The sequence below is a fragment of the Verticillium alfalfae genome, genomic scaffold (genome assembly GCF_000150825.1).
Source record: "Verticillium alfalfae VaMs.102 supercont1.5 genomic scaffold, whole genome shotgun sequence".
Lineage (NCBI taxonomy): Eukaryota > Fungi > Ascomycota > Sordariomycetes > Glomerellales > Plectosphaerellaceae > Verticillium > Verticillium alfalfae.
In genome coordinates this window covers 1,370,958-1,384,078 of record NW_003315034.1, presented here as the reverse complement: position 1 = coordinate 1,384,078, position 13,121 = coordinate 1,370,958, and the positions used below count along the sequence as shown (strand labels likewise).

The following is a 13,121-nucleotide window of genomic DNA, read 5'->3' as shown; positions in this document are numbered from 1 at the left end:
CACGGCAGCGCTTTCTTCCGAATCAGATGAGCTCGAGGGGTCCTCAAACCCACGGACCCCATCATCTCTCTCCTTACCCCCTCCTGTCTCTGGTCGCAGCACCGAAGCGACAGCCCGGATGGGCACGAAGGTTTGCTGATACAGGAACGCGACGACGAAATGAAAGATGGCAGGGTCTTCTTCAGGAAGATCCATCGACTGTGCGTCAGCTTCTCGGAAGTTTCCACACAATGCCTTCCTGAAATACTCGCTCGTGAGCAAGACATCCTTATGGACATGAAATATCTCCATGCCGGGTGCCTGGCCGACCCGAAGCGGAATGATGGGTGAGTTGTAGCGTCCATCCGAAGACGACAGCCAGAAGTCCTCGCGCAAGTTCGGTGCATCTTTTGCCTTCTTTTCATTGTGCGCGTGCTCGAGAACAACGACATCTGGCGTCGTACTTGTGGGCGCCCTCATTGTATCGTCTAATGTCCGCTCTGCGCTGGCACCGGTGCTGCTTCCTTCGCCGTTGCGGTTTGGCTGGCTCGACATGGCGGTGGAAATCCTCATGAGGTCAACGAAATAGAATCCAAGTCGTCGTGGCAGGTTGGTCTGTTTGGTAAGGACAGGGGTTATCAAGAACCCCGAAGCGCACCGTTTTGGTGTTGCGCCGGTCGAGGGTAAGAGATGTGAACACGCAAAATGCAGAGGGAAAGAAGATTGGGCACAAAGTCCTGGCCAGCAGAGCGATACTTGAGTTAGAAAAGGTCACAGGCAGCCACGCGACCTTGAGACGCATGCCACACCTCAAGAGCCAATTGGCGAGTGGCCGAGGCAGACTTGATGGTGTGCAGTCAGCTGGTGGCTGTAAAACTCCAAGCGGCGGAGTAAGGCCTTGCAGCCATTGACCAGCCGCCCGGTCCGTTCTCCAGGCAGACGAGGCGGACAGACAGACTTAAGTGGATGGCAAAGGCCTGGAGTCGACCCTCTTCGCTCTTGATCATGCGCATAATGTAGTGCAACCATTGCATTCAGAGCTAGGAAAGCTGCCACTCCTGTCGTGTTGCGTAGAGACCTTCGACGGCCAGGCACTTCCTACGCCTGCGCTGTGCTGCATCGTATCACAGGCGTCATCACGCAGTGGCCATTCTTGACAGGCTATGATGTGAGGCGACCTAGCAGCAGCCGACTGGCATTCGAACCTCGTCCGAGCTTTCTCTCGTAGTTTGTGAATCTAGGAATCCCATGGCCAAGTTTGCCATTGCATCAACAAGTACTGTCGGCCATCTCACCTTCAGTCCTGACTTGTGCCACGCACATAAGCAACCTGGACTCTGTCCCTGGGGGACATTGGTATCTGCCATCATTGTCTTCCCAATGTCACTATTCAGTTGCACCGTACCCAGTCTGCGCTGACGGGGAACAGAGCCTGTGATTAGGCTCATTTTATTGGTGGGTGCAAAAGCATGCATGCATACTGAGAGGCCAGAAATCCGCTTGGAGCCGCCTTGCTCAGGTGGCTGCCAAGTCCGGGCTCTGCTGCCGCCTCGTGAATACACTGGCTGCCTACGGCGGCCTCACAAAGCATCCCTAGTTCCTCACTCTTCGTAGACGTCGTGTTGCATCTCTATTTCTATTCGAGCGTTAGCTGTGGTGGGGATTTTAGATCGTGTACTTTTCGCCTACGCCACAATCGGTTTGCCGAATTTGAGATGACTTGGGCCTTGGCCATCATCTTCTCTTCATACTGAGAGCTATCCTGAGCCTTGATTCGCACCTTGCTTGGTTGGGCCTGAGGAGGTCAGCACGCGGTTTGCACTAAGGACAGGGGTTTGTGCACTTGCCTGTAGAAGAATGGGCACCAACTCCCGCGGGTCCGCGTTCGCGACCGCCGCGATACTCCGGTAGCCGCTCTCCCAGAAAATTCGCCTGTTCTCCTATGAGCTAGACAAGTACGCAGTTTGCGGATGCGCCTTCAACTCACGCCGTTCGACTTTTAATAAAGGTTATCTTGGCCAGCGCCAGCAGGTCTGCCCTGGCACCGGCTCTCAGGCGGTCGGAGAAATGGTCGAGCGCTGCGGACATGATGCTGTGAGACGTATCAGTCAGCGGTTCGATCAGTCATGAATCCCATTTGATGACGGCGTGCTCGTCTTACCCCCATCCCATTTGCTCGCAAAACTTGATCATACCAGCAGCGAAGCCGGTGCATGTTTGGGAGAGCGTCTGCACAGCGCCTCGGTGCACATCATATTTGCGAGCAACAACATGGATCGGCATCTCATTACAGAGGTCTCGTAGTTGTAAGGCCATGTAAAACCTGCGATGCACACGAATTACATCTTGTTCTTCGGCTGTTGATTCCTTCAGCACGCCACCTTGCGCTCTAGAAACTTGTTAGCTCGTGCAATGGCTTTGCACACAGTGTACACTCACAACCGGTTGATCACAGCACGCTTGAGGCCTAGGAACCCGAGAACACGATGACCGCTGTCATCAAGCGCCTCCATCTCGTTGCGAAATACTTGCCAGTTGATGTTTGTGCCGTAGTCCTGAACAGGGGTAAACATGTAGAGGATATGCATCTCACCATCCATAACGAATGCCTTTAGCGCACGTTGTAGTTCCTTGTGGATAAACGTTCCATCATCAGGGTCCAAAGCTGATGCTACAATGGCCTTGCCCAGTTGTGTCGGACGAAAACCATCCAGCCCGTCGACTTCGACAAAGTTGAGAGAGAGGAGGTTGTCCAAACTGCTTTGGACACACTTTCGGACGAGTGCGAGATCGCCTGTGCAGGCAAGTAGCGTCTTCGCCGCATAGTCGTCGATTGAATCGCGACTTGTGGCCAAACGTATGGCGATAACTTCTAGTAACGCTCTGGGCATTGTCAGTATGGGTACACGGTTTTATAGTGGTGACCGACCTCTGAATGCGCTGCTTGTCACTGTTGAGGCCACTCGTGAGCTGTGGCATCTCGGAGTGCATCAGATCAACGACTTGTTCCAGGTCATCTTTCCGACAACACAAGTACGTTTCGCCGACTTCGTCTTTCCCTTTTCGTCCGGCTCGACCACGCATTTGTCGGAGCATAGAGGGACCGACAAAGTCGCGGCCCATTCGCGCATTGTGAAGAATTACACGGCGAGCAGGCCTTATTAATGTTAAGCAATGACTACCACATGTCTGTCTGACGGTAACTTACAAGTTGATCCCGGCAGCAAGACTGCACGTTGCAACGCAAACCTTTAGAACGCCCATATCATAAGCATTGGCGATCAGTTCGCGTTCTTCCGTAGTGAGTCCTGCCTAGGCAAGGTAAGTAGATGAGCGAGGCGCGGTGTAATGGAAACCGACATCTGTGAGACCAGTCAGAAGAGTCATGCAACACCAGGTTGGTATCGGAACTGACGGTGGAATGCTACTCCTGAAGGTATAGTCTCTTCGAGCGCCGCATCAAGACCAGTGCTCAAGCTCCGCAGTTCGGCAAGCAAGCCGACTCTCTTGTCAAATAGGGTGGGCTCAACCTCTTCTTGCTGGGGCAACACTCGGGCGATTAGCTTGGCATCCGTCTCGCAAGCACCCCGGCTTCCGGCGAAGACCAATGCGCCGTATCCTGCTCTAGCGGTTTCGGCCGCTAGAGCTACTACCGAATTGACTACTGGGTCTTTGAGCTCTCGATGAACTGATGGCTCTATACGCCTGATAGCCATGGCCTCGGACTGTGTGGGCTGAGAAACATTCTTCAACTGATTCGCTGTCTTGAGCAACTCGCTCGTGGTGGCAGCAGGGTATACATGGCTTTCGTAGACGAGATGTTCCTCGACGGGTACGGGCCGGTACTTGGTCTCGTAGGAATGACCATCGAGCCAGGTCGATAGCAACCTGATATTCTGTGGCGCCAGATCAGTCCTCCACCCCTTTTAAGCACAGTACGTGCCGCGGTAACTCACAGAGAGAGTTGCGCTCATGCCGACAACCTGCATCGACTGAGGAAGGGATATCAATTTAGTAGCCATAAGCTCATCAGATAGCCCGATGGTCGTCGTCAATCATGTGCAATTCATCCAATACCACAATTCTGAGGTGCTTGATCGAGCAATCGTCGATAGCCGTGTTGATCATGGCATTTGCCTGTGGCGAGTCAGACCTGGCCAGGACCTGATGCTTGTGTGGTCACTTTACCTTCTCAATAGTGCAAACTCCAATGTCAAAGTCCGCCCAAGTTGACTGCACCTTGCCGCCACCGAAGAAGCCAACGACGCGTATAGTATTTTCGTCGGCCCTCCGCCGCCAAAGCCGATTCGCTTCATCTACGGGAGGGGGAGCATTCACCTTGGCCAGGCCATCTACTATATGGCGCAACCAACGGACCTTCTCCTGGACAAGAGCAACATAGGGAAGGACCAGGATGGCTTTTGCATCTTTATCTTCGAGGACCCGCTTCAGCATGAGCACGTCGGCCACCAGAGACTTGCCGCCCCCAGTGGGCGCGCTGTAGATGAGGTTCTTCTCGCCAATGAGGAGACCGGGGCCGAGCAGGCATGCCTTCTGCCAAGGGTAGATACTGTGAATGCCAAGCTTGGCGAAGTTATGGATCAGCGGCCGTGGGAGGCCATAGACGGTGTGGGCGAGGGAAAGAAAGGGATCTACGGATGAAGAAGGGGTCGCTTGGATGGTCCGTCGCTGGGAGTACTCAGAGAGCCCTCGGTTCCTATGCGCAGCAGCGAGGGTTGTGATGGGGCTGGCGGAGAGCCGTGGAGAACCAGCCGGTTTCCCAACAGAAAGTTGCGCTGTTGCCGATCGGCTTGGGATAATGGGACACGGAAACCCTGCTGACGGTTCAACGTCCGAATAACTGCGCTTTTGCCCGGGTAGGGTGGCCTTGGAATACGTATGCTTCGTCTCCTGTGCGGCCTGGACAGACGTTTTGTGCCAGATGCCGTTACCAGCCATAATAAGCAAAGACTGCAGTCAATGTTTTCTCAATGGATTCCAAAACAAAGATCGACGCTGGAAAGCCACGAGCCAAAACCAAAGATCAAGTGAAAAACCAAACGAAGGAGCGGCAGACAGATCGTGGTGATGACACGATCCCGAGTCCAGACCATTCAAGAAGCCGCGTCGAGGCACTAGTCAACAGGATGTCGAGAGGCCCCACCAGACGCGGTATCACGTGCCCAGACTCGGCTCTTGCTCGAAGCTAATACCCTGCCGGGCCCTGATTGCTTGCGCAGGCATAGCGCGTGGCGGTGGCAGGAACAGGCGGGTGTTTTTACATGGGGTGCCTGAAGCGAAGTAGCTCCTGTGCAGTCGACAGCAGCAAAGGTACATGATCCTGCAGGGGTCGCATCGATAGGTGGCAGGATGGCAACATGGGAAAGCGCAGGGCCCCACACCCTCACCACAGGACCCTCCTGTCTTCCTGTCCAAAGCTCGCCCTTGCGTACGCTGCCCGTCTCCATTCGTTGATATTTGTGTTGTCGCCTATCCTTCTCTTTCGCGCATGGCACCGCAGGTAGCAAGGGCGAACATCAGGCTCAGGATGCGGCGTTGCAGCCGCCCAGGATGAATGACAAGGTTTTGAACTCCGTCGCTGCTGCCTCTTTTGCGGTGCATCCTGGATGCCTACCTACATGTACGTAAATACTGATGCGCACATTAGCTATCAAATATGATCACCTAGACACTTCACCTTGAGGCAGACAAGTAGGTCCCCCAAGCCTGCTTTGGGTGCTTGGGTGCTTACCAGGGAGGGACAGCCATTCGAACCAGGTAAATACGTACCTGGATGCACTCCGGAGCCTTGCTGCTTTTAGCCTGAGCCGACCCTGAGTTGAGGTTGGTGGCTCAGCATGCACAACCTAGCCACCCACTCTTGCATAAATTTCAGCATAAAGTCTATCCTCGGTTTGGTCATATTACGGTGAAGGACACGACGTCCGCAGACCCGTCCTCGCCCCGGTCCCTCGCCCGATCGTGCTGGGCTTACTTGTCATGGCATGTAGCGCCAGCGTACCCTTCACAGCACCCAGCGGGTACCAGATTGTGCGACGCACGCACCGTTTCTCTAGACACAATCCCATAGACTGTGCCGTTTTGCGCCACATTAACTTCCGACGTTTTGACGTGTTGATGCGATCGCGTCTCCTCGGCAAAATCAGGAACGCTACGAAGCTTCCGGTGACATTTGAATGATGACTCTTATCACTGGGGATGACTCTGTTATGTAACTAAGCCTTTGAAACTACCACTCAACGGGCTTAAACGGGGATGGTTTAGTAAGCACTAGGGGTATTTACATATACCCGAAAAGCGTATTCGCACGAAGACTGAAATCGCTCATCTTAGCAGCCGCGTCCATTAAAATCTGATTGCATATCGTCTTTTGTTCACTTCGACCACAACGACGGCACCAACGACAATCAATCTCGATATCACGCAAAATGACTATCAATGTCATTCTCGGGGCCCAATGGGGTAGGTCTTCCTTGCCTGCCTTGCCTGGAATACATCCTTCCTTTGCGCCTGGCCGATATCGGTTGGCTCTCATGACACTGACAATGACCTCATAGGTGACGAAGGCGTAAGTCCTCGATTCGAACCCAATTTGGTCCGACATCCGGCAATTAACGCTCCTGTGTGTTCAGAAGGGAAAGCTGGTTGATATCCAGGCCCGGGAGGCGCAACTCTGTTGCCGAGCTGCTGTAAGTTCAACGAAGGCAACAATCCCGCCGACGGCTTCCATGATCCCTTCACAATCGACTATCTCCGGGTGGAATACCTGCTAACGACCCCCAAGGGCGGATCCAACGCAGGTCAGTCTACATGTCGCGAGGCGGTTCTCTAAAGCAGCCTCAATGGGAGGCCAGCGCTGACTGGTAGGACGGTTTCAGGTCACTTGATCAAGTTCGTTGAAAGCCCTCGGTAGATCAATTGGTACAGTTGTTATTTGCTAACGAGTCAAAGGGTGGATGGAGTCTCCTACAGGTAAAGAACGGGCCGGCGCCGAAGCTGTGGATGGCTACTGACTTGTACAAGCTTCCACCTCTTGCCCTCCGGCCTCATGAATCCGCGGTGCATGAACTTCATCGGCTCCGGTGTGGTCTTTCACATGTACGTCATCCCAAAACCTCCGACTGTGGGCCGATGGATTGGTAGATAGGCATCTTATTGATGTCTCGCCTGGCTCGCGCCTCTCAAATAAACAGGCCAACAAGACTGACTCGGTCCCTCCAGCCCAACCTTCTTCAGCGAGCTCAAGGAGCTTGAAGAGAGTATGTTGCACGAAATCACAGTTTCTGGTGCATCAGAATGTCTAACATAGCTCAGAGGGCCTGACCGCGGTGCATGATCGAATCCTTGTTTCTGACAGGGTCAATGTCCTCTTGGACATGCACATGGCAGTCGATGGTCTCGAGGAGCAGGAGCTCGGAGGTTCGTCCCATGGATGACATGCTCTCTCGAGGAGCAGCAGCTAATGAAAACCTTAGACGCAGCCATCGGAACAACAAGACGCGGTACTGTGCCCATAGAACCTCATGCTGCATTATACCTTTCTGCGCCTGTGCCCCTTTCCAAGCATTCTCATATATGAATAGCATGGCTGGCGATTCCGTTGAACTAATTGGGTCTAACGTCTTCTGTAGGCATTGGTCCATGCTACCAAACAAGCAGGGCGGTAAGAACTTGGCTTGACGAGCGATCGCAGCGTGCGCTAATTTTCTCAGCGTAACGGCATCAAACTAACTGACATCTTCCATCCTGAACTTTTCGAGAAGAAGGTACAGCGCCTCGCTGATGGTTACCAAAAGCGCTTTGGAGATCTATTCAAGTACGACATCAAAGCCGAGCTTGCTCGTTTTGAAGAATACAGGGAGACGATGAGGAAATACGTCGTGGACGGCGTGGCCTTCATGACATCCGCGCAACAGAGCGACACCAAGATTGTGGTCGAAGGCGCAAACGTAATGTTCTCGCGCCCAGCGCTACACGAACAGTGCTTACGTCAATAGGCACTCATGCTCGACGTCGATTATGGCTCGTACCCAGTAAGTCTGCGATAACTGCGTTGCGCGTTTTGCACCGATGCTTATACTCAATGACAGTTCGTTACTTCGTCAAGTACCACGCTTGCTGGCATCATTGGTGGACTTACCCTGAACCCGAAGAACATTACAGAGACGGTCGGAGTCGTCAAGGCTTGTAGGTTGATAGCTCTCCGGCTCTTTTCCCTTGCTGACTAGCAACAGACACTACCCGTGTCGGTTGGGGCGCCTTCAAGACTGAAGATACGGAAGAGTATGTCTTCATCACGTTCCCAAAGTCATTGTAGACTAATTGAAAACTTTAGGGTTGGCAACAAGCTTCAGGAGATTGGACGCGAATGGGTGAGGCTATATGCACCCCAGAGGATTCGACCTTCCACCGCTGACAAGACATAGGGCACGTCGACTGGCCGCAGACGCCGATGCGGATGGTGAGCTTCAATCCATGGCGTTTAGTTACTGATCAAGTTACTAACTGCCTTTAGGCTCGGTACGCACAACCCGAACAACCTCAGGGATTGACAGGATTGGGTGCGCAACTAACAAGGACAAACAGATCTTGTTGTTGTCAAGTACAGCAACTCCATCAACTACTACACCAGCCTGAACCTGACAAAGGTAGGCCTGTTATGCTTCCTACACGTACGAGAATACTCTCTAACACTTCATAGCTCGACGTTTTGGACACTTTCGAGACGATCAAGATCGCGATCGCTTACAAGGTCGACGGACAGGTAAGCTACGCCAACGAGATCATTCTAGATGAACGTGACACTAACTGTCTGGACAGGAATTGGACTCTTACCCTGCGGATCTTGAGATCTTGGAACGAGCCGAGGTGGTTTACCATGAGATGCCGGGGTGGCAGACACCGACTACCAACGCGAAGACCTACGTCGATCTGCCCAAGAAGGCTCGCGACTACGTCGAGGTAGGCACTTTAACTGGGCTCGTATAGCGAACAATGGTGCTGACCTCTAGCAGTACATCGAGAAGTTTGTGGGCGTCGAGGTACGTGGGCGCACCTACTGACCAATCCCGCAGTTGCTAACGTTCCGTAGATCAAGTACATTGGCACTGGTCCCGAGCGTGAGGCCATGATCCGGCGCTCCTGATTGCGTCGAACGAATCATGTACCCGAGCCTCGGCTTGGATCGTGCGCAAGGAGCGTTGGGCACCCAAGTCATTGCATGACTCCCAAAGAGAGTGGATATCTACCTTGACGACCACCTTGGTGCCGACTGCTCGCGAACGGTCCTACCGTGCCCCTTTGCCGTGGTAGTTGCGATGCGTCCTGTACGCAAATACTCATTCTATTGCGGTATTGGTTCCTACTCTCTGTGTTCTGCTGCGCCTGACTATGTGATGTTCATCCCGAAACGGTACATGATGCACACCGTTTTTGGGGGGTAGTTACTTTACTTGTCCGTTGTGCACACCCGATGCACAAAGTGTCGCTTACGAGACTTTGAGTGAGGTGTGGCTGAGCTGAGCCTTGGCCATCGTGGTCAATACGCTAGTCCTGATCGGGGCGGCACGCAAGCTGTGGTAAAACCCGGAACCCGAATCAAAGGCACTGGCCGCCCTGCGAGGTACCCTGCCATGGGACAGGGATTGACAACGTCCCGTTGACCTTGGGCGGACGGGGGCACGCCTCGACCCCCAACCCCCGTCGGCTGCATTTTTGGACGACACCTCGCAACCGTCCACACATCGCACGCATGACTCTTGCGGCATCGCTGGGAAAGCGGGAGAGAAAAAAAGGTTGGCTGATGAGTTCCATCGATGCATGCCCACTTCCACCCCCTGCTTCAAGTCGCAGGGAGGACGTCAAATTCGGCGATGCATTTTCGGCAGGCAGGCTGTAGTGTACATGTATTCTCTCTCTCTCTCTCTCTCTCTCTCTCTCGTCGCTGCGAGCCTCGTTCAGCAGGCGGGTCGAGACAAGCCCCATGTTACGGCTGACCCAACTGATGACAACCCCCCCCCCCCGGCCCCCCGTCGGTCGGCCCAACGCATCGGGAAATGGACAACGGAGCAGTAGGCTTGAACCCAACTCCAGTTCATCAACAGTGAAGGGAGAACGCGTCACAGCGCTACTTACCGTCTGACAACTCCCCCCCCCCCCGGCGGCGGCTGCAGCGTTCGCGTGTGGGTTTCCATCTGCCCTCACAACAAAAGTTGACGGACAGCACGCTCGTGACGTGGTCATCGCTAGGCTGCGCCGAACCTGTCGACACAACATTGCTGATTTTGCGATATGGCCGACCTTGCTTTTCGAGGTCTTTAGGGTTCCAAATGCATCTCATCAAGCGACGATCATCAGTACACCATGCAGCTCTCTCGGAGGCCAGCCCAATCGGCCAAGAAGGCGGTAGAGTTGGAGATGTCAAGGCCTAGACGTGTACGCTTGTCACAATAGTTTGAACGGCGCCGCCGAGCGGTCACCCCACCATGGCCAACGACAGACAATTTGCGAGAAGTCTACTTGTAAGCCAATATCCCAATTACGCTCTTACATCAGCGTCCTGGCCTCCGGGCCCCTAATCCCCTATCACGTTGATGTTGATTATGTGCGCGGGTCGGCGGGGAAAGGGTTGGGGGCGGGCGAGTGGAGAGGCAGGGAATCGAGTTAATCGCCACCAACCTTCCGGCGGCCGGCGGCCTGGATTTCCCTGTGTCTACGCACAAACGAGACCGGGCTAGCCGCCCGGCAAATTCCCTGCCCCTTTGGCCATTCGACATTTTTAGAAGCGACGCGGAGTCGACTGGTGTCAAACTCGCTGGAGAGTAGGCGAATCCCGGACTGGACGAGGCCAGTGTCTGATCCATGCGAACGACACTCTATTACTGACTTGACTTGCGGAGAGTCAGATGCACGCCAACTGAGATGCACCTAATCATGTGTGCCTTATTGGTTGGAGCAGCGACCTTCTTTGGGAACACTGTCTCGCATCGGCCTTCAGCACGCCTCTTGGGGCTTACGCGCTATACAGGAAACGAGGGCTTCGTGGTGACGGACCGACATGAGAAGCAACAGGCGAGTTTATCGAGACCCAGCCCCAAATGCGCTGTCGACACAACTATTGGAGGAACGCGAATCGCATCTGGGCCATGTAGGTACCTAGTTTGGAGGCTTCGACAGGCGCTCCAGTGCACAACCCACCTTCTGTCTGACTTTTCCAAGCTCCAGGACGCTGCTCGGCCCAACAAGATACTTCAAGTTGTCGCGTGGGCTATGTTGTGTGTTGTGTGTGCGGGGAGAGACCACGAGTTCCTGGGCATCAAGACAAGACAAGTATAGGCGCGATTCCTGTTGCCCGTGCCACCTATTTGATCGTTGGGCACTGAAAGGCAACACAAATGCCCCCTTCTCTGCTTGGGGTTCGAATCTACCCAATCAATCAATCGCCTGCTGTCATGCGACAATTGACCCGCCTGGTGGAAGCACGACACCGCCAAAAGGTTGGTGGACAGGAGGATGTGCTATGATCAATAGCCATGCGCGAAGTACCTTATAATCTACTGACTTTGACCCTCCTTGCAAACCAAGTCTCCAACAACGGAGGTCGTGGTAGTCTCCTGGACCAGCCAAGATCGTTTCCTGGTAGGTGGTCAAAGGTGGTCGTCGTTATGGACCCACTTTTCGTTCCGGCGGTTTGACCTCTGAAACAACTGGAGCATTGTCTTGTCCTGCCTGCCCCGACATTGCCTCCATGCTTGGGCTTGTTGTTGTCCAAGTCTTCCACTGGTGAATCGAGGACAGGGTGCCCAGGCAAATTCTCGATGCGACTGTGGCGGTGGTGATGCTATCATCAACGATTCTTAATCTAGCGATGCCGGGCGCTTTTTTTTTGCGACGACGCGCTGTGTAGGGATGCTGGCGTAGCGTGGAGCACCAATCCCCGCATGACAGGCGACGTCTGCTAGCTCGGCCAAGCCCCAAATAATGAAAACTTCCCCGACAGAAATCTGCGCCACGACCGTGTGCACTTTCAACACAACGCTGGCGAAAGGTCAAATCCTCCACAGCCAGACATATGTGTGGGAGGGGGAGGGATAGGAGATGGACTGCACGTGGTCAACAATGAATCCGTATCGTGAACCTGAAGGCGCATGCTGTTCGGCCGTTGCCTATGAGCGAGGGTAAAGACATCGTGCCAGGCTTTCCAGAGGATTTGACCTATGCCCTTCAGACATCAAGACGCGGCGATATTACATGGGCAGAACATGCGACGTGGACGAGTATCCATTGAAGGTGCATGGAACCATTGGCAGCCCTCAACGATCGAGTCCCACCTCATGCGTGTGAAAGTAAACTTTCCGAGGCTGACAGAGGGCATGCTGAGAAAACAAGGGACGAGATATAAATGACGATCAAAGTCGATCGTTGAACACTCGGAGCGATTTTGATGTTGCGTGATGATGCCTGTGGTCTGGTCGCCCGATATTGCGAATCAAGCTAGGGGTGAAAACATCGCCAGAGAAAAGGGCAGATGAGGTGGCGGTGGACAAGCGGGCCGCCACGGGGGCTGCGAACTCCAAACGCCCACTCGATGGCTCCATCCTCCGGCCTTTGTTTTTTTTCTGGCCTTTGGTGGTGGTGGTTCCCAACCAAAAAGTTCATGTCAAACTGTGGTTGACGCCCTGATCAGCCCCTCAAGGTCCTGAAAAGGCATCCACCCGCTGTAGGTCCTGTCGGTTTACTCCTAGCACTGATCGGAATAATGTTCCTAGGAAAGGCCAGCGGTCCGACGAACGCGACGCCCCTTGGAAGTGGGAAGCTCGGTGCAGAGGTAACTCAGATTGGGTGAACGGCACCCTCCATGCGGCCGTTGATGGAAAGGTGTGTGTGTTGCCTGATCCTCAGACGTGTCATGTCAAAATGCACCAGGCGACAGTCGATAGGTGACGGAATGGGATAGCGTGTTGTGGAAATGGGAAATGGGGGGGAAAGCTCTACACAAGATGGTGCGCGGCAAGGGTGCCAAAGGGAGATGAACAGAAGGAGGCGGATCGACGCGATACGGCGCGATGGGCGCTGCGGATTGGGGAAGGGGGGCGGGGAGCCTCGATTCGAACGAAAAGAAA

General features: G+C 54.0%; 3 protein-coding genes across 3 annotated transcripts in view; 1 reads left to right on the top strand and 2 right to left on the bottom strand.

Moving 5' to 3' along the window:
- The window catches only part of VDBG_04740 (conserved hypothetical protein), a gene marked incomplete at both ends in the record, with an annotated part of 1,481 nt that extends 947 nt beyond the window's left edge, over positions 1-534 (bottom strand). Inside the window, one exon of the mRNA XM_003005088.1 lies at positions 78-534. Within this exon, the coding sequence (XP_003005134.1) occupies positions 78-534 (457 nt within the window). The remainder of the gene's footprint in view (positions 1-77) is intronic.
- A 1,046-nt stretch (positions 535-1,580) lies between these two features.
- On the bottom strand, positions 1,581-4,938 carry VDBG_04739 (conserved hypothetical protein; the record flags this gene model as incomplete). The annotated part of the gene is made up of 11 exons (XM_003005087.1): positions 1,581-1,615; positions 1,669-1,774; positions 1,845-1,911; positions 1,967-2,071; positions 2,141-2,368; positions 2,419-2,862; positions 2,909-3,136; positions 3,188-3,287; positions 3,395-3,875; positions 3,936-3,971; positions 4,168-4,938. 11 exons carry the CDS (start codon positions 4,936-4,938, stop codon positions 1,581-1,583), a joined length of 2,601 nt encoding a protein of 866 aa, XP_003005133.1.
- A 1,394-nt stretch (positions 4,939-6,332) lies between these two features.
- On the top strand, positions 6,333-9,353 carry VDBG_04738 (adenylosuccinate synthetase; the record flags this gene model as incomplete). The annotated part of the gene is made up of 21 exons (XM_003005086.1): positions 6,333-6,462; positions 6,558-6,568; positions 6,633-6,689; positions 6,785-6,800; positions 6,879-6,891; positions 6,952-6,972; positions 7,024-7,098; positions 7,222-7,259; positions 7,315-7,419; positions 7,476-7,502; positions 7,632-7,663; positions 7,713-7,949; positions 7,998-8,033; positions 8,091-8,187; positions 8,235-8,287; positions 8,336-8,372; positions 8,587-8,648; positions 8,702-8,764; positions 8,821-8,961; positions 9,015-9,041; positions 9,092-9,353. 21 exons carry the CDS (start codon positions 6,429-6,431, stop codon positions 9,143-9,145), a joined length of 1,236 nt encoding a protein of 411 aa, XP_003005132.1.
- Between the last annotated feature and the right edge of the window lie 3,768 nt (positions 9,354-13,121).